The following is a 21,347-nucleotide window of genomic DNA, read 5'->3' on the forward strand; positions in this document are numbered from 1 at the left end:
ACCTGTAACATACAGCAAGCTGTAGAGGGAATCATGAAACATCATGTTTTTTTCTTAGGTCAGCTCTGGATTCATTACATAACACTGCATGCTTTCCTTGTGGTTTCTCTGTAGAGGATAACATAAGCTAAAGGCTAATATTTGTAAAGTATTTTCAGCACCAGATTCTATATAAATGCAACACTGTCACAGAGGATCAACAGACTTAACGTTCTGGTATATTTCCAATGATAGTTTTGGAGACGGTGATTCTTGCATGAAATTTTTGCAATCTCCATAGACTTTCCAAACTTCTAAGCTGGTTTTCCAAGCTTGCCTTTGTGTATTTTCTTCATAAGCAGGGCATTTTATCTTTTTTAATGCTTTTTGAGTAGATGATATGTGTGAAAAGTCTAACATTTCTTGTGGAAATAGAGGTATAAAATGTTCTTGTATAAAGACAGCCTTGATTTAGATGTATATTTTTAAAAATCTACCCTGTTTCAATGCTGTAATTTCAGGCATAATTCTTTCTTCTTTTTTTCGTGAAGCACTTTTTTTACCTGCTTGGGATAGAAGGATTAGGTGGAGTTCTGTGGCTCTACCTGTTCCTGTCTGTGTGTGGATAGGAGAACAGACCCAGAGGGGAAATGAGATCAAGGTGGAGCACTGGCTGGTATGCCAGCCTTCCAGAACTATTTTGAATAGGAAAGATACAGGTGCATTTTCCAGAACCACCTGAAAAATAGACTGGTCTCAGTTGGCCAAAAATTGTTTGAGAAAAATTCCTGAGACGAAAAGGCAAATGTAAAATAACTGAAGGTGAAAACTGTAGCCCAGAACATGGGCAGGAGAACCATGGGAGGGCGTAGTGATGGATTAAGGATTGCTTCAAGTTTAGTGGCTGTGGATATTAGGATGAGAAGACCCAAGCAACTGTCAGGTGGTATCTGTAGAGCCTGCAGTGGAGAAAATCAGTTGATTTCCAATAGATTAACAGTAGCCAGTCAGAAAGTATAATATAACAGTAAAACGCTAAAAAAAAAAAAAAAAAAAAAAAGCTAAGAATAAGCCTGTATTAGTTTTCTATTGCTGCATAACGAATTACCACTAATTAGTGGTTTAAACATACTCCTATTGGTTATCTCACCATTCTGAAGGTCTGAAGTCCAGGACGGCATGAGTGGGGGGTTCTTTTCTCAGGCTCACAAGGCTGAAATCAAGGTGCTGGTCAGCTGGTCTCTTATCTGAAGGCCCTGGGGAATAATATACTCTCAAAGTCTTCCAGGTTGTTAGCAAAATCCAGTTCTAGTGGTTGCAAGCCTGAGATTCCCATTTCCTTACTGGCTATCAACTGGGGATTACTCTCAGCTCCTTGAGGCTGCTAAACACGGCCCCCTCCATCTTTCAAGTGGCAAGAACCTATGGAGTTGTTTTCATGCTTTAAATATCTCTGACTTCCCTTCTGCCTTCCTCTTTTGCTGTAGAAAGTGCTTTGCTTACAAGGGCCCAAGTGATTAGGTCTGATGCACTCCAGTCTTCCTATTTTAATGTCAAAATTGTGACATATAACACAATAAGAGAGCTGATATTTTAACATACTCACTGGTTCCAGGGATTAGAGCAGGACATTTCTTTTGGGGGGAGGGGGCATTTTGTAACTTTTGCCTGCCACAAAGCCTAAGTAGAATTTTGTAAGACCTACATGAAAAAAGTATAAAATTTCCTTGATGAATATAAAAGAAAACCATATAGGTTTCACTTTGTAAATGTCATATCATTACCTCCCAAGTTATCCAGTCTGTCAATTCAATTTAATTCCAGTCAGATTCTTAACAGAATTGTTTATTAAATTGGCAAGCTGTTTCTAAACTTCCTGTAGTAGAGAAAAATGTCTAAGAATTGGCAGAGACAAACTTGAAAGAGAATGATAGATATCAACAAACTATATTAAACTAAAGTTAATAAAATCCTGGAGGATTAGGCCAGGAATAATCCATGGCATAGAATGAGGATTCATTTAGTAGATGATAAAGTTGCTTCAATCAAAAGGGAAATGATGGCCTTTTAGGTAAATGGTGGTGTAGTTGTCTATCCATTTGGAAACAAAATTAGGCCCTTATCCCAAGCACAGAAATAGTTTCCAGATGGAGTGAAGAACTAAATATACTAAGTGAAATTATACAAGTATTAGAAGTATTAAAGAGAATTTGCTTATAAACTTTGGGTTAGAGAATAACTAACCAAAGTGCTAGGAAATGTGATTGGTTAGTCAGCACATGATAGAGCACTTGATTCTATCAGTGTCAGGAAAATGCAAATTAAAATAATTACCCTCTGCCCTCTTTTTTGTTCAGTCAGATTGGAAAAATTTTGCTCAATCCAAATGCTGGCAAGGGTATTGAGACATGTACTCTCATTGAATGAATTGTAATGGTTTTTTTGGCCGTGCCCATTGTAATTTTAAGTAGGCCTATCCTTCGAATGAGTAATTTCACCAACAGATTTTTACCTTAGTTAAAGACATAGGTACATCAGCACAAAGAGACATTTTCTGGATGTGGCATTGTTATTATAGCAGAAAATGTCTAAGAACCTAAAGATTTATCATGGAAGGGCTTTTTGTTTATAAATTATCTAATGGATTTTGAATAAAAGACCAATTAAGTTTAACCAAGGTAATTTAGAGGAAAACGAAATATCTGTGTGATTTTTAACAAGAACTGTCTTCTCACAGCGTGTGCTTTTATCACCTCTTATCACCCATTTCATTATTTATTTAATCAAAACACTTCCCTTATATTACAATACATTTTCTAAAAACAGTGCAGTGTTCTTATCATACCTAAGTGTGTAATGGTAATTCTTTGAAGAAAGTACAAATGAACAAAGCCCTGCTTCATTAACATAATGTGTGACATTTTGGGGATTCAGTTGTACCTGTCATTGATGGGAAAAAAGAAAGGAAAATCTGTATCTGTACATATACCATCAAAATGGATTCTTCTCAAGATTAATGTGTATATGGAGTAGTGTTTGCTGATTAAATGTTTATCTTATGTGTGAATAATATTTAATATATTAGATGATAATCTTCATTTAAAGATGATGTAGTGGGAGAGGGAGAAGAGAGATTAGAGTTTTTAGACAGGTATTAGCATTTACCAAACAGATAAGGGAAATATTTTCCTTATGTCTGTGCTTATGTGAAAGAGATAAAGTCAAATATCTTCACAACGGCTTTTCAGAACGTTAACTTTGGTGGTTTTTATCTTTAGGTTTATTAGTTAAGGATTGAAAATAAAAGCTTTGGTGATAGTGGCCAAGATGGTTGAGTAAGAAGACCCTGAGCTCACCTCTTCCCATGGGCACATGAAATTACAACCATTTACAGAGCAACTACCTCTGGGAACAACCTGAAGAGTTGCAAAAAAGAATTTCCACAAGCAAAGATAAAAAGAAGGAACCACAATGAGATGGGTAGGAGAGATTCATTATAGTCAAGTCCTACACCCCTGGGAAGGTGACCCACAAATGGGAGGATAACCACCATTGTAGAAGTTTTCCCTAAAGAGCAAAGGGTCCAGGTCCCACACTGGGTTCCCCAGCCCAAGGGGTTGCATTGGGAAGACAAGCCCCCAGAATGTCTGGCTTTGAAGGCCAGTGGGGCTTACATATGGGAGAGCTGGAGGGCTGTAGGAGACAGAGACTCTACTCATAAAGAGTGAATGCAAAACCTCATATGCTTTGAGTCCCAGCACAGAGCCAGTAATTTGAAAAAAGTCTGGGTCAGACCCACTTGCTGATCTCAGAGCGTCTCCTGGAGAGGCAGGAAGCAACTGGGACTCCCTTTGGTGACATAGATGCTGCAGCAGCCATTTTTGTTCTACCATGAAGACACAGGTGCTGGCAAGGGACATTTTGGAGTTTTCCCTCTAGCCTGTTAGTGCCAGGGGTTTATTTGCCCACCAGCAGGCCAGCGCCAGTTCCAGAACCCTCAGGGCCACAAAGCCACCTATGCTGGGACCCAGCTCTTCCCAACGTTGGGCAGGCAACCACAGCACAAAGCAGGACCTGGCAGCCAATTGAGCTGGAGGCCAGTCTTGCCTATTACTGCACCCACAGTAGTTGGACCCACCACCAGAGAAGGGCAATGTACAGGAGAACCCTAGAGCAAATTCCTCTGGTGACTAGAGGGGACTATGCTGCTGGAACCCACAGGATGTCTCCTATATAAAGCTACTTCTTCAAGACTGGGAAACATAAATCAACCAACCTAATAAATAGGAATAAACACAGAGAATTAGGCAAAATGAGGAGACAGGTGAATATATTCCAAATGAAGGAACAAGGCAGAACCTCAGAAAAAGAACTAAATGAAGTGGAGTTAAACAATCTACCTGATAGAGTTCAAGGTACTGATCACAAAGACACTCGATGAACTTGGGGGAAAAATGGATGAACACAGTGAGCAGTTTAACCAAGAGTTAGAAAATATAAAGACCCAAGGAGAGCTGAAGAGTACAGTAACAAATCAAAAATACATTAGAAGAAATCAACAGTAGATTAGATGATGCAGAGGACCGGATCAGCAACCTAGAAGACAAAGTAGTGGAAATCACCCAAACTGAATAGAGAAAAAAAAGAAAGAAAGAAAAATGAGGACAGTTTAAGACACCTCTGAGACAACATCAGTTGTACTAGCATTTTGCATTATAGGGATCCCAGAAAGAGAAGAGAGAGAGAAAGGGGAAGAAAATTTACTTGAAGAAATAATAGCTGAAAATTTCCCTAACTTGAGAAAAGAAATAGACATCCAGATCCATGAAGCACAGAGTCCAAATAGGAAGAATCCAAAGAGGTCCACATGAAAAAATATTTTAATTAAAATGGCAGAAATTAAAGATGAAGAGAGAATGTTAAAACAGCAAGAGAAAAGCAACTAGTCATAAGACTGTGAGCTGACTTTTCAGCAGAAACTCTGCAGACCAGAAGGGAGTAGCATGATACATTCAAAGGGATGAAAGGAAGAAACCTACAACTGAGATTATTCGACCCGGCAAGGCTATCATTCAGATCTTTTTTTTTTTTTTTTAATAGGAAAGCATTATCGTGTGCGTATTCTTTACTGACACATACAATTTCATTATTTTAACTATTTTAAGAAACTATTAACTAATTAATCCCTGTACAGTGTTTTAATCAACACATCCTTCTTTCTTCTAAACTCAGATTCATTTCAGTTAAGAAACTTTAGAGCATTTATTGTTTTAATGCAGCTAATACCTTTTAAAAAATGTTTATTTTCTTATTAGTCATCCATTTGATACACATCAGTGTACACATGTCAATCCTAATCTCCCAATTCATCACACCACCCACTCCACCCCCTACCGCTTTCCCCTCTTGGTGTCCATACGTTTGTTCTCTACATCTACATCTGTGTCTAATTTTCTGCTCTGCAAACCAGTTTATCTGTACCATTTTCTAGGTTCCAAATATATGTGTTAATATACGATATTTGTTTTTCTTTCTGACTTACTTCACTCTGTATGATAGTCTCTAGATGCATCCACATCTCTACAAATGACCCAATTTCGTTCCTTTTCATGGCTGAGTAATATTCCACTGTATATATGTACCACATTTTGTTTATCCATTCATCTGTCAATGGGCATTTTGGTTGCTTCCATGACCTGGTTATTGTAAATAGTGCTGCAGTGAACATTGGGGTGCATGTGTCTTTTTGAATTATGGTTTTCTCTGGGTATATGCCCAGTAGTGGGATTGCTGGGTCATATGGTAATTCTATTTTTAGTTTTTTAAGGACCCTCCATACTGTTCTCCATAGTGGCTGTATCAATTTACATTCCCACCAACAGTGCAAGAGGGTTCCCTTTTCTCCACACCCTCTCCAGCATTTGTTATTCGTAGATTTTCTGATGATGCCCATTCCAACTGGTGTGAGGTGATACCTCGTAGTTTTGATTTGCATTTCTCTAATAATTAATGATGTTGAGCACCTTTTCATGTGCTTCTTGGCCATCTGTATGTCTTCTTTGGAGAAATGTCTATTTAGGTTTTTTGCCCATTTTTGGATTGGGTTGTTTGCTTTTTTAATATTGAGCTGCATGAGCTGTTTATATATTTTGGAGATTAATCCTTTGTCCAATGAGTCATTTGGAAATGTTTTCTCCCATTCTGAGGGTTATCTTTTGGTCTTGTATATGGTTTCCTTTGCTGTGCAAAAGCTTTGAAGTTTCATTAGGTCCCATTTGTTTATTTTTGTTTTTATTTCCATTACTGTAGGAGGTGGATCAAAAAATATCTTGCTGTGATTTATGTCAAAGAGTATTCTTCCTGGGCTTCCCTGGTGGTGCAGTGGTTGAGAGTCCACCTGCTGATGCAGAGGACACAGATGTGTGCCCCGGTCCGGGAAGATCCCACATGCTGTGGAGTGGCTAGGCCCTTGAGCCGTGACTTCTGAGCCTGTGCGTCCGGAGCCTGTGCTCCGCAATGGGAGAGGCCACAACAATGAGAGGCTTGCGTACTGCAAAAAAAAAAAAAAAAAAAAAGAAGTATTCTTCCTATGTTTTCCTCTAAGAGTTTTATAGTGCCCGGTCTTACATTTAGGTCTCTAATCCATTTTGAGTTTATTTTTGTGTATGGTGTTAGGGAGTGTTCTAATTTAATTCTTTTATATGTACCTGTCCAGTTTTCCCAGCACCACGTATTGAAAAGACTGTCTTTTCTCCATTGTATATCCTTGCCTCCTTTGTCATAGAGTAGTTGACCATAGGTGTGTGGGTTTATCTCTGGGCTTTCTATCCTGTTCCAATGATCTATATTTCTGTTTTTGTGCCAGTACCATATTGTCTTGATTACTGTAGCTTTGTAGTATAGTCTGAAGTCAGGGAGTTTGATTCCTCCAGCTCCATTTTTTTTCCCTCAAGACTCCTTTGCTATTCGGGGTCTTTTGTGTCTTCATACAAACTTTAAGATTTTTTGTTCTAGTTCTGTAAAAAATGCCATTGGTAATTTGGTAGGGATTGCATTGAATCTGTAGATTGCTTTGTGTAGTATAGTCATTTTCACATTATTGATTCTTCCAATCCAAGAACATGGTATATCTCTCCATCTGTTGGTATCATCTTTAATTTCTTTCTTCAGTGTCTTATAGTTTTCTTCATAAAGATCTTTTGTCTCCCTATGTAGGTTTATTCCTAGGTATTTTATTATTTTTGTTGCAGTGGTACCTGACAGTGTTTCCTTCATTTCTCTTTCAGATTTTTCATCATTAGTGTATAGGAATGCAAGAGATTTCTGTGCATTAATTTTGTATCCTGCAACTTTACCAGATTCATTGATTAGCTCTAGTAGTTTTCTGGTGGCATCTTTAGGATACTCTATGTATAGTATCATGTTATCTGAAAACAGTGACAGTTTTACTTATTCTTTTCCAATTTGTATTCCTTTTATTTCTTTTTCTTCTCTGATTGCCGTGGCTAGGGCTTCCAAAACTATGTTGAATAATAGTGGTGAGAGTATATATCCTTGTTCCATTTCTGATCTTAGAGGAAATGCTTTCAGTTACTTACCATTGAGAATGTTGTTTGCTGTGGGTTTGTCATATATGGCCTTTATTATGTTGAGGAATGTTCCCTCTATGCCCACTTTCTGGAGTGTTTTATCATAAATAGGTGTTGAATTTTGTCCAAAGCTTTTTCTGCAACTATTGAGATGATCATATGGTGTATCACATTGATTTGCGTATCTTGAAGAATCCTTGCATCCCTGGGATAAATCCCACTTGATCATGGTGTATGATCCTTTTAATGTGTTGTTGGATTCTGTTTGCTAGTGTTTTATTGAGGATTTTTGCATCTATATTCATCAGTGATATTGGTCTCTAATTTTCTTTTTTTGTAGTATCTCGGTCTGGTTTTGGTATCAGGGTGATGGTGACCTCATAGAATGAGTTTGAGAGTGTTCCTTCCTCTGCAGTTATTTGGAAGAGTTTGAGAAGGATGGGTGTTAGCTCTTCTCTAAACGTTTGATAGAATTCACCTGTGAAGCCATCTGGTCTTGGACTTTTTTTGTTGGAAGAGTTTTAATCACAATTTCAATTTCATTACTTGTGATTGGTCTGTTCATATTTTCTATTTCTTCCTGACTGAGTCTTGGAAGGTTATACCTTTCTAAAAATTTGTCCATTTCTTCCAGGTTGTGCATTTTATTGGCATAAAGTTGCTTGTAATAGTCTCTTAGGTTACTATATATTTCTGTGGTGTCTGTTGTAACTTCTTTTTCATTTCTAATTTTATTGATTTGAGTCCTCTCCCTCTTTTTCTTGATGAGTCTGGCTAATGGTTTATCAATTTTGTTCATCTTCTCAAAGAACCAGCTTTTAGTTTTATTGATCTTTGCTATTGTTTTCTTTGTTTCTATTTCACTTATTTCTGCTCTGATCTTTCTGATTTCTTTCCTTCTGCTAACTTTGGGTTTTGTTTGTTCTTCTTTCTCTAGTTCCTTTAGGTGTAAGGTTAGATTATTTATTTGAGATTTTTCTTGTTTCTTGAGCTAGGCTTGTATAGCTATAAACTTCCCTCTTAGAACTGCTTTTGCTGCATCCCATAGGTTTTGTATCATCATGTTTTTGTTGTCATTTGTCTCTAGGTATTTATTGATTTCCTCTGATTTCTTCAGTGATCTCTTGGTTATTTAGTAACGTATTGTTTAGCCTCCATGTGTTTTTGTTTTTTATGTTTTTTTCCCTGTAATTCATTTCTAATCTCATAGTGTTGTGGTCAGAAAAGATGCTTGATATGATTTCAATTTTCTTAAATTTACTGAGCCTTGATTTGTGAAACAAGATGTGATGTATCCTGGAGAGTGTTCCGTGCGCACTTGAGAAGAAAGTGTAATCTGTTTTTGGATGGAATGTCCTATAAATAACAATTAAATCTATCTTGTCTGTTGTGTCATTTAAAGCTTCTGTTTCCTTATTTATTTTCATTTTGGATGATCTGTCCATTGGTGTAAGTGAGGTGTTAAATTCCCCCACTATTATTGTGTTACTGTCAATTTCCTCTTTTATAGCTCTTAGCAGTTGCCTTATGTATTGAAGTGCTCCTATGTTGGGTGCATATATATTTATAATTGTTATATCTTCTTCTTAGATTGATCCCTTGATTATTATGTAGTGTCCTTCCTTGTATCTTGTCATATTCTTTATTTTAAAGTCTATTTTATCTGATGTGAGTATTGCTACTCCAGCTCTCTTTCTTTTTTTTAATGGAAATTAATTTCTTTTATTTATTTATTTATTTTATTTTACTTTTGGTTGTGTTGGGTCCTCATTTCTATGCGAGGGCTCTCTCCAGTTGTGGCAAGTGGGGGCCACTCTTCATCGCGGTGCGGGGGCCTCTCACAATCGCGGCATCTCTTGATGCAGAGCACAGGCTCCATATGCGCAGGCTTAGTAGTTGTGGCTCACGGGCCCACTTGCTTCATGGCATGTGGGATCTTCCCAGACCAGGGCTCGAACCCGTGTCCCCTGCATTAGCAGGCAGACTCTCAACCAGTGCGCCACCAGGGAAGCCCTCCTGCTTCTTTGGATTTCCATTGGCATGGGATACTTTTTCCATCCCCTCATTTTCAGTCTGTGTGTGTCCCTAGGTCTGAAGTGGGTCTCTTGTAGACAGCATATATATGGGTCTTGTTTTTGTATCCATTCAGCAAGTTTGTGTCTTTTGGTTGGTGCATTTAATCCATTTACGTTTAAGGTAATTATCGATATGTATGTTCCTATGACCATTTTCTTAATTGTTTTGGGTTTGTTTTTGTAGGTCCTTTTCTTCACTTGTGTTTCCCACTTAGAGAAGTTCCTTTATCATTTGTTGTAGAGCTGGTTTGGTGGTGCTGAATTCTCTTAGCTTTTGCTTGTCAGTAAAACTTTTGATTTCTCCATTGCATCTGAATGAGATCCTTGCGGGAGTAGAGTAATCTTGGTTGTAGGTTCTTCCCTTACATCCCCTTAAGTATATAATGCCACTCCCTTTTGCTTGTAGAGTTTCTGCTGAGAAATCAGCTGTTAACCTTATGGGAGTTCCCTTGTACCTTATTTGTCGTTATTCCCTTGCTGCTTTCAATAATTTTTCTTTGTCTTTATTTTTTGCCAGTTTGATTACTGTGTGTCTTGGTGTGTTTCTCCTTGGGTTTATCCTGTATGGGACTCTCCGTGCTTCCTGGACTTGGGTAGCTATTTCCTTTCCCGTGTTAGGGAAGTTTTCGACCAAAATCTCTTCAAATAGTTTCTCGGGTCCTTTCTCTCTCTCTTCTCCCTCTGGGACCCCTATAATGTGAATGCTGTTGTGTTTGTTATCCCAGAGGCCTTTTCGGCTGTCTTCATTTCTTTTCATTCTTTTGTCTTTATTCTGTTCCACAGCCCCGTGAATTCCACCATTCTGTCTTCCAGGTCACTTATCCATTCTTCTGCCTCAGTTTTTCTGCTATTGATACCTTCTAGTGTAGTTTTCATTTCAGTTATTGTATTGTTTATATCTGTGTTTGTTCGTTCTTTAATTCTTCTAGATCTTTGTTAAACATTTCTTGCATCTACTCGATCTTTGCCTCCATTCTTTTACCGAGTTCCTGGATCATCTTCACTATCATTATTCTGAATTCCTTGTCTGGAAGATGGCCTGTCTCCATTTCATTTAGTTGTTTTTCTGGGGTTTTATCTTGTTCCTTCATCTGGTAGATAGCCCTCTGCCTTTTCATCTTGTATCTTTCTGTGAATGTGTTTTTTGTTCCACAGGCTGCAGGATTGTAATTCTTGCTGCTGCTGTCTGCCCTCTGGTGGATGAGGCTATGTACAAGGCTTGTGGAAGGTTCCTGATGGGAGGGACTGGTGGTGGGTAGATCTGGCTGTTGCTCTGGTGGGCAGAGCTCAGTAAAACTTTACTCCAGTTGACTTCTGATGGGTGGGGCTGGGTTCCCTCCCTGTTGGTTGTTTGGCCTGAGGCGACCCAACACTGGAGCCTATCCCAGCTCTTTGGTGGGGCTAATGGCAGACTCTGGGAGGGCTCATGCCAAGGGGTACTTCCCAGAACTTCTGCTGCCAGTGTCCTTGTCCTCATGGTGAGCTACAGCCACCCCCTGCCTCTGTAGGAGGCCTTCCAACACTAGCAGGTAGGTCTGGTTCAGTCTCCTGTGGGGTCACTGCTCCTTCCCCTGGGTCCCGATGCACACACTACTTTGTGTGTGTCCTCCAAGAGTGGACTGTCTCTTTCCCCCAGTCCTGTCAAAGTCCTACAATCAAGTCCCACTAGCCTTCAAAATCTGATTCTCTAGGAATTTCTCCTCCTGTTGCCACACCCCCAGGTTGGGAAGCCTGATGTGGGGCTCAGAAACTTCAGTCCAGTGGGTGGAGTTCTGTGGTAAGTGTTCTTCAGTTTGTGAGTCATCCACCCAGCAGCTATAGGATTTGATTTTATTGTGATAGTGCCCCTCCTACTGTCTCATTGTGGCTTCTCCTTTGTCTTTGGATAATGGGGTATCTTCTTTGGTGAGTTCCATTGTCTTCCTTTCAATGATTGTTCAGCAGTTAGTTATGATTCCGGTGTTCTTGAAAGAGGGAGTGAGAGCATGTCCTTCTACTCCACCATCTTGAACCAATCCCCGAATCCAGATTTTAAAAAAAATAAATTTATTTATTATGTATTGTTGGCTGAGTTAGGTCTTCCTTGCTGAGTGTGGGCTTTCTCTAGTTGCGGCGAGTGGGGGCTACTTTCGTTGCGGTGCACAGGCTTCTCATTGCTGTGGCTTCTGTTGTTGCAGAGCATGGGCTCTAGGTGTGTTGGCTTCAGTAGTTGTGGCACGTTGGCTCTAGAGCGCAAGCTCAGTAGTTGTGGCATATGGGCTTATTTGCTGTGTGGCATGTGGGATCTTCCCAGAACAATGCTCGAACCCCCGTGTCCCCTTTGTTGGCAGGTGGATTCTTAACCACTGCACCACCAGGAAAGTCCCCTAACATTCAGATTTGAAGGAGGGAGAAAGAGTTTTACAGACAAGGAAAAGGTAAAAGAGTTCAGCACCTCAAAATCAGCTTTGTAAGAAGTGTTAAAGGGGCTACTCTAAGCAGAAAAGAAAAAGGACCACAAATAGAAATAGGAAAATTATGAAAGGAAAAGTCGAATTGGCAAAGGCAAATATAAAGTAAAGGTAGTTGACCAACCACTTATAAAGCTAGTAGGAAGGCTAGAAGATATTGAAAATCATCTATATCTGCAAGAAGTAGGTAAGAGATACACAGAACTAAAAGATAAAATATGATGTCAAACACAGTAAACATTGGAGAGGGGAGAAAAATGTTAGAATGTGTTCAAACTTGAAATCGTCACCTTAAAATAATCACATGTATGTAGGTTGTTAAATATGAACATTATGGTAACTGCAAACCAAAAATCTATCATAGGAGAAAGGAAGAAAAAAGAACTGCAAAAACAACCAGAAAACTTAACAAAATGGCAATAATTACATACCTATCAATTACTTTAAATCTAAATGCTCCGGTCAAAAGGCAGCCTGGCTGAATGCATAAAGAACAAGACCCATGTATATGCTTCCTACAAGAGACTTACTTTCAGTGTGTGTGTCTTGGATCTCAAGTAAGAGGATGGAAAAAAGTATTCCATGCAGAGGGAAATGAAAAGACAGCTGGGGGGTAACAATACTTGTATCAGGCAAAATATACTTTAAAAGGAAGACTGTAACAAGACAAAGAAGGACAGTATATAATGATCTATGGGATCAATTCAAGAAGAAAGAAAATATAACAATTGTAAATATATATACACCCAACATAGGCACATCTAAATACATACAGCAAATATTAACAAACATAAAGGGGGAAATTTACAGTAACACATTAATAGGAGGGGACTTTCGCAGCCCACTTTAAGGGAATTCCCTGTTGCTCCAGTGGTTAGGACTCCACTCTTTCACTGCAGGGGGCATGAGTTCGATCCCTGGTTATGGAGCTAAGACCTCACATGCCACTGGGCACAGGCAAAATAAAAACAAAAACAACACCCCACTTACATCAATGGATGGATCATCCAGACTGAAAATCAGTAAGGAAACAGTGGCTTTAAACAGCACATTAGATCAGATAGACTTAATAGAATACAGTTAGAATATTCCATCCAAAAGCAGCAGAATACATTCTTTTCAAATGAACATGGAACATTCTCCATGATAGATCACATGCTAGGATACAAAACAAGTCTCCATACATTTAAGAAGATTGAAATCATATCAAACATCTTTTTCAGCCTCACTGGTGTTAGACTAGAAATTAATTACAAGAAGAAAACCACAAAAAACACAAAGACCTGTAGGCTAACCAGTATGCTGCTAAACAACCAATGAGTCACTCAAAAAATTCAAAGAGAAAATTAAAAAATCTGGAGACAAATGAAAATGGAAGCATAACAATCCAAAATCTATGGGATGTAGCATAAGCAGTTCTAAGAAGGAAGTTTATAGCAGTACAAGCCTACCTAAGAAAACAAGAAAAATGTCAAACAATCTATCCTTACACCTAAAAGAACTAGAAAAAAAACAAAGCCCAAAGTTAACAGAAGGAAAGAAATCATAAAGACCAGAGTAGAAATAAATGAAATAGAGATGGAAAAAAACAGTAGAAAAGATCAATGAAACTAAGTGCTGGTTCTTTCAAAAGATAAACAATATTGACAAACCTTTAGTCAGACTTATGAAGAAAAAAAGAGAGGGCCCAAATAAATAAAATCAGAGATGAAAGAGAATTTACACCTGACACCACAGAGCTACAAAGGATCCTAAGAGATTACTGTGAACAATTATACACCAATAGAATGGAGAACTTAGAAGAAATGGATAAGTTCCTAGAAACATGCAATGTTTCAAGACTGAATCAGGGAGAAATTGAAATATGAACAGACCAATCACCAGTAATGAAATTGAATCAGTAATTTTTTTCTTTTTTTTTTTTGCAGTACATGGGCCTCTCACTGCTGTGGCCTCTCCCACCGTGGAGCACAGGCTCCGGACGTGCAGGCCCAGCGGCCATGGCTCACGGGCCCAGCCGCTCTGCGGCACGTGGGATCCTCCTGGACCGGGGCATGAACCCGTATCCCCTGCATTGGCAGGCGGACTCCCAACCACTGTGCCACCAGGGAAGCCCTGAATCAGTAATTTTTAAAAAACTCCCAGTAAATAAAAGTCCAGTACCAGATGGCTTCACAGGTGAATACTAGAGTTAAGGGCTTGCCTGGTGGCACAGTGGTTAAGAATCTGCCTGCCAAAGCAGGGGACATGGGTTTGAGCCCTGGTCTGGGAAGATCCCACATGCTGTGGAGCCACTAAGCCCCTGCGCCACAAATACTGAGCCTGAGCTCTAGAGCCCATGAGCCACAACTACTGAACCCTCGTGCCACAACTACTGAAGCCTGCACACATAGAGCCCTTGCTCTGCAAAAAAAGAAGCCACTGCAATGAGAAGCCCGTGCACCACAGCGAAGAATAGCCCCCACTTACTGCAACTAGAGAAAGCCTGTATACAGCAATGAAGACCCAATGCAGACAAAAATAAATAAATAAAATAAATTTATTTTAAAGAAAGAAAATATATACTGTACTTATGTACTGAAAGAATTAATATGGTTAGAATGACCATACTCCCCGAGGCAATCTATAGATTCATCACAATCTTTATCAAAATACTAGTGGAATTTTTCATAGAACTAGAACAAATAATTCTAAAATGTGTATCAAAACACAAAACACCCCAAATAGCCGAATCAGTCTTCAGAAGGAAGAACAAAGCTGGAGGTATCACATTCCATGGTTTCAAGCTATACTACAGAACTACAATAATCAAGACAATATGGTAGGGCTTCCCTGGTGGCACAGTGGTTGAGAGTCTGCCTGCCGATGCAGGGCACACGGGTTCATGCCCCGGTCCGGGAAGATCCCACATGCCGCAGAGTGGCTGGGCCCGTGAGCCATGGACACTGAGCTTGCACATCCGGAGCCTGTGCTCTGCAAAGGGAGAGGCCACAACAGTGAGAGGCCCGCGTACCGCAAAAAACAAACAAACAAACAAAAAACAATATGGTACTGGCACAAAAACAAACATATAGATCAATGGAACAGAGCAGAAAGCCTAGAAGTGAACCCACACTTATATGGACTATTAATCTATGACAAAGGAGACAGGAAAATATACAATGGGGAAAAGACAGCTTCTTCAATAAATAGTGTTTGTAAAACTGGACAGCTACCTGCAAAAGAATCAAACTGGACTACTTTCTCACATCATATACAAAAGTAAACTCAAAATGGATTAAAGACGTAAATGTAAGACCTGAAACCATAAAATTCTTAGAAGAAAACAAACAGTGGGCCCTTTGACATCAGTCTTAGCTATATAATTTTTGGATCTGTCTCCTCAGGCAAGGGAAACAAAAGCAAAATAAACAAATCGGATGACATCAAACTAAAAAGCTTTTGCACGGAAAGGAAACTGTCAAAAAAGTGAAAAGACAGCTTACTGAATTGGAGAAGATATTTGCAAACAATATATCCAGTAAGGGGTTAATATCCAAGGTACACAAAAAAGTCATACAACCTAATGGCAAAAAAATAAACATCCCAATTTAAAAATGGGAAGAGGACCTGAATAGACATTTTTCCAAAGAAGGCAAACTGATGGCCAACAGATACATGAAAAGATGAGCTATATCACTAGTCATCAGGAAAATGCAAATCAGAACCACAGTGAGAAACCACCTCATACTTGTCAGAATTGCTATCATCAAAAGGCAACAAATAACAAATGTCTGTGAGAACATGGAGAAAAGGGAACCCTCGTACACTGTTGGTGGGAATGTAAATTGATTCAACCACTATGGACAACATTATGGGGGTTTCTCGAAAAATTAAATGTAGAACTGCCATATAATCCAGCAATTTCACTTCTGGGTTTACCTGAAGAAATCAAAAACACTAATTTGAAAAGATATATGCGCTCCAGTGTTCATTGCATCATTATTTACAATAGCCAAGATGTAGAAGCAACCTAAGTGTTCATTGATAGATGAATGGATAAAGATGCAGTGTGTATATACACAGTAGAATACTGCTCAGCCATAAAAAAAAAAAAAAGAAGCCTTGCTATTTGTGACAAAATGGATGGATCTAGAGGGTATTATACTAAGAGCAATGAGTCAGACAGGGAAAAACAAATACCTATGGAATCTAGAAACAGAACAAACTGATAAGACAAAATGAAGGCAGACTTGTAGATGCAAAGGACAAATGGATGGTTGCCAGAAGGGAGGGGGCCAAATTGGTGAAGGGATTAAAAGGTACAGACCTCCAGTTATGTAATAAATAATCACTGGGATGTAATATACAGCACAAGGAATATGGTCAATAATATCATAGTAACCGTATGGGAAAAGGTGGTTGTTAAACTTACTATGGTGATCATTTCATAATGTATGCAAAGGTCAAATCCTTATGTAGTACACTTGAAACTAACATAATATTGTATTCATACTATATTTCAATAAAAAAAAATAAAACATATAACCTTACTATGGAAAATAAGAAAAAATTTTAAAAAGCTTTGGCTATTGTTATTTTAATTTTATATATCTTCTGCATTAGTTGTGAGAGTAATGATGTAGGTGAAAATTGCTTTTTAAAGTGAAAGAACTGTGGGATTTTTAACCAAAGTACGTTTTTTTTGTTGAATTTATTAGATGCACTTCATATAAACTGTTATGTTTATTAAAATAATAATTTTGTCTTAAAGATATTTTACAGTCCTGTGAGAAAAGAACCTTATATTAATTTAAAATGTACAACAATTAAAAAATTGTTTTCCAAAGCAATTCATTTAATACTGAAATCCCTTTCTTTGTAATTGAGGCAAAAGTTAGAGAGGGAACTATGGGCTAATAAAATTGTTCCCATGTGAGCAAAGCTAATAAAAGATGAGAACTGTGACTGTGTCCCCCTGAGAAAGACGAGGTAACTTATTAAAAAAAAAACACACACAAAACTGTGAATTATTTTTGCAGAAGTCAACGAAAGGTTCCATTGTCCTTGAGCACGTATTCCGTCACATAAACCTTGTGGAGATAGATTACTTTGGGCTGCGTTACTGTGACAGAAACCATCAGACGGTGAGTACAATGACTTCATATTAAATTTTTCTTGCATACATTTCACTGTATCTCTGGCTTTTCCTGATCTTTAGGTTTTTGTAACTGAAAATGACTGAAAAACTTAAACATGTTTTCCATTGCTAATTTCTTTGCATTTTTTCCACTTCTGCCCAAAGTTGTAGAGTTGTAGGATTCATAGCTTATGTGTGTGCAGATTTGTTTGTAGGTGGCTTACGTAGTTTCTGTTTTTTCGCAGCCATATTATAGAGAGTACTTTCCCTTTGTGTTGTTAGGAGGACTGAATTAGCCATTTAATGTGTGTTAGGAGCCAAGTGGCTAGTCTCTTGAAGTGATAGGCATTATTGCTTTTTAAGAAAGTAAATCGTTAAAGAGTATTTAAAGAAATACAGTGTAAAAAGGTGCTGATCTAAGTTTTATAAGTTGGACGAGCAATTATAAAATAAGTAGGCATTTTCGTTCATGAGCTTCATAGAATAAGAGTAATAAAGGCAACCAAGTTTTTGGTGTAGGATGTCATTTGTTCATGAGGATTTAACTCAAGAATTCCTGACTGGTTGGATGGTAGAGAGGTACTAAGTAACTTACCACATTGGTTAGTATAGATTCTATTCGGTTAAGACTGAAATGCTGTCTCTTGGTGATGAACAGAGGAAAGGCTTTGGAGGTGATGATTTTGAGGTACAAAAGTATATTCATTAATGTGAGTTTTGGTTTAAAAGTCTAAGACAGATCTTAACCTCAGATAGTCTTATTTATGCTTATAATGCTTATATGCTTACCTTAAAAATACCGTATTTGACATATCTTTTATTTTTTATACTGTTAAAATAGGTTTCCTCGTCTTTCTTCCTCAGTTGTCCCAGCCTCCACTGGGTCCCCTGGGTCTGGGGTCTGTTCATTGAGATACATTTTTGTCTAAGTGGGCCTTTTCTGTCCTGTTCCCAAGAACGTGCTAGGATGAGAAGAGGCAGACAAGTGGAATGCTGTTGATGGCAGTAACTTGTGATTTTTCTTGAGCTTGTTCCATAACCTGTTTTATTTCACATGAGCATTTCACAAAGTAGGAATAAAAGATTGGTGTGTTGGTTAGCTTTCCATAGGAAGGAATTGCTTTCTAAAGGCGAGTGGTCATTAATACGTAATGCAAAGAAAGGGAACGGACATACTCAGAAGTTCACTGAATTCTGTCTTGTACAGGCCATAAGTCAATATAGCAGGACTGTAAATCTGTACTGAGAGATTAAATTGAAGGCTATAGAAGATATCTTGCATTACATTCATATTTTTGAAATCGCATTTTTCCTAGCAGAGGGAAATTCAGTTTCCTGATCTTATCTAGTATGTCAGACCTTGCCTGGAAAGATCGACTGTCTTGCTAAAATTATATAGATCATATCGGTCCTTTTTTTTTTTTTTTTTTTTTTTTACATTCCAAAGAAGAAGATGTGAAAAGCTAGAGAATTTTAAACAATGGCTCATATCATTGCAAAAGAACTAGCAGTTGGTATTGGTAGTTTATTTAAAGTTTTCTAGGTCTTATTCAGAACAGAGTTTCTTTTCTGTTACCTTTATTCCTAAGGGTTCGCATTTGTGATACAGGTCTTAGGAGAAAATTAATTACACAATTAGAAGGAGAAAACTGTTAAGTCATGCTTTTTATGTGGTAAAAACATCAGATATGTAAATCACATGAAAAACTATTTTTTGCCTCCTGAATTTATTTCTTTCTAGTAAACTCAGATAAAATAAAGGTGATTTGTAAGCGTGACTTAGTCTTTGTACGTTCAAATGTATTTTCTTATTTTCCTTTTAATTGTAGGAAGCTATGAGAATAAGTTCACGAAAATTTACTCTTACTTTAGGTAACCATTTCTTCAAGGCCTATCATTTCTGCAGGGCTGGGAGAGTGTGTCTGGGTAGGAACACATGATTCCATTTCTGATTTGCTCCTGTTGGGTTCTGAGGCAGAAGTTGGGATCTCCCTCAGGAAGAACCGCAGCCAGACTTTTCACTCTGGAAGGGCAACCTCCCCAACTGTAAGTTTCTGAGGAGACTGTTGGTAAACCTAACTTCATATTTCCCTGTTCACTCTCTATATCCCATAGTTACTTATGGTAAATAAGAATAACTCTATGTTAGAATAGCACAGGACATGGGGAATAGTCCTTGTCCTAAAAATGGAGGAATGATTTCTGTGAATATGCCTGAATTACTGTCCATTAGATGGGATTTTGTTTATTGCTTAACTCTTTCTGCACCCGAAAGTTTATTTTAATGGGGAATGCCTGTGTAACAATCTTTAGTGTAATTAAGATCTACATAGAGAAGACTTTGAGGCCCTAATGGGCACCACTTAGATCAACTCTTGAAGCAAATAAAAAGAGATAGTGGGAAGAGGAGCTGGGGATAAAATGGAAGAAAGATGACAAGGAAAAAGAGATGGCTACATCAGTGAAACGCTCTCCCTCCTCCTCCCTGCATCAGCAGTGGATCATGCCTTGGGGCCATGCTTGAACTTTGGCTGGGGGTGGGGGAATAGACTGGGCAGCCTGCAGCACTGCTAGTCAGCCTGGTTTGGTCGAAGTATGAGCATGCAGATGTAACTGAGTTAGACTGTCAGTAGCTGCAGAGCTGGCAAGGAAGGATTAGGGAGGGCTTTATGCTCACCTCAGAGAATTAGTGTGTGTTGCATGAGAAGATGGGCAGCTACCCTAGAGAATTAGGGCGCAACATGTCTGATGAATATGTCCCTGGGACATGTGGACCCCCACATGGCAGGAAGCTTGTTGTCTGTCCTGGAGAATGGGGGTAACCAAGAGGCCTCAATCCAGGTGTATCAAGCCATCACCATTGTTGTCATCAATGTATCAGGAACTGTTGAACATTTTCTTGTGTTCATTACATGCTCAGGACAACTGTACAAGTTAAATATTATTTTCCTACCATCAGAGATGAAGAAATGGAATCTAAAAGGATTAAACAGTTTCTCCAAAGTCACATAACTAGGAAGTATTAAGATCAGAATTCAAACCCAGTCTTCATGTCTCCAAGACTTTTCAACCACTATAATATCCTGACTTGAATGTGTGTAAGATAAAGAGGTTTTGCATACTTTTGGCACTAAAGAACTCTATTTCGGGCTTCCCTGGTGGCACAGTGGTTAACAATCAGCCTGCCAATGCAGGGGACATGGTTTCGAGTGCTGGTCTGGGAAGATCCCACATGTCGCGGAGTAACTAAGCCCGTGCGCCGCAACTACTGAGCCTGCGCTCTAGAGCTCACGAGCCACAACTGCTGAAGCCCGCGCGCCTAGAGCCCATGTTGCGCAACAAGAGAAGCCACTGCAGTGAGAAGCCCGCGCACCACACCGCAACAAAGAGTGGCCCTGCTCGCTGCAACTAGAGAAAGCCCACGCACAACAACGAAGACCCAACAGAGACAAAAATAAATAAATAAATAAATAAATTTTTAAAAAAGAACTCTCTGTGCAATTTACACATTAATGTTTGTTGAGAAGAGTTAAATGGTAATTTCCAATAAGCAAACTTCTCAGATTAACCTGTGGCGAGAGAGCTCATTTAGGCCTTTGTATGTTGCCGCATTCATGTGGTCATTCAGCTGTTACTTAATGAATACCTAATATATGCAGGCCATGTTCTGGAGCTTTCTATGTTTTTCATGTAGTCTGAGGAATACCTAATATATGCAGGCCATGTTCTGGAGCTTTCTATGTTTTTCATGTAGTCTGAGGAATTCTGAGGAAAGGGAATTTACTGCCTGGAATATTAAATGAAAAAATACAGATTTTATGTACATTCCATGGAACCAAGTCCTGGGAAATTCATGTAGCAAACGCATTGATTTAGGTGTTATGTATGTGTAAAGAGTAACAGCTGGACAGAAATAAATCTTGTTAAAGCTAACGTCTCTCTAAGGGTACAGCTGACTTGATGTGGAACACTCTGGGCATCATAATTTCTTAACCTCATTTCTCAAGATGGGTCTGTAAAAGAATCTCTGGAAAATCAAAACAGTTCTTTGTGAAGACACGGTTACTGAGACTGAATTAACACACTGCCGCCTGCATTACCTCAGGCTTTTTTTTTTTTTCAGAAAGCACCCTCT

At 38.7% G+C, this 21,347-nt stretch overlaps 1 protein-coding gene across 8 annotated transcripts in view; it reads left to right on the forward strand.

Annotated features, from left to right (window-relative positions):
- Window positions 1-21,347, forward strand: part of EPB41L4A (erythrocyte membrane protein band 4.1 like 4A) — a 268,976-nt gene that overhangs the window by 99,174 nt on the left and 148,455 nt on the right. For 4 of the 8 annotated variants that reach the window (XM_067031457.1, XM_059062177.2, XM_067031456.1 and 1 more), the window contains exon 3: window positions 17,115-17,219. The exons of 1 other annotated variant lie outside the window; for it this stretch is intronic. In XM_067031457.1, coding sequence (XP_066887558.1) covers window positions 17,115-17,219 — 105 coding nt within the window. Of the gene's footprint in view, window positions 1-17,114; window positions 17,220-19,084; window positions 19,259-21,347 lie in introns of all 8 variants that reach the window. 3 more of the 8 variants (XM_067031451.1, XM_067031453.1, XM_067031452.1) reach the window with 1 other exon arrangement.

The sequence above is a fragment of the Kogia breviceps genome, chromosome 4 (assembly GCF_026419965.1).
Source record: "Kogia breviceps isolate mKogBre1 chromosome 4, mKogBre1 haplotype 1, whole genome shotgun sequence".
In the NCBI taxonomy this organism is placed as follows: domain Eukaryota; kingdom Metazoa; phylum Chordata; class Mammalia; order Artiodactyla; family Physeteridae; genus Kogia; species Kogia breviceps.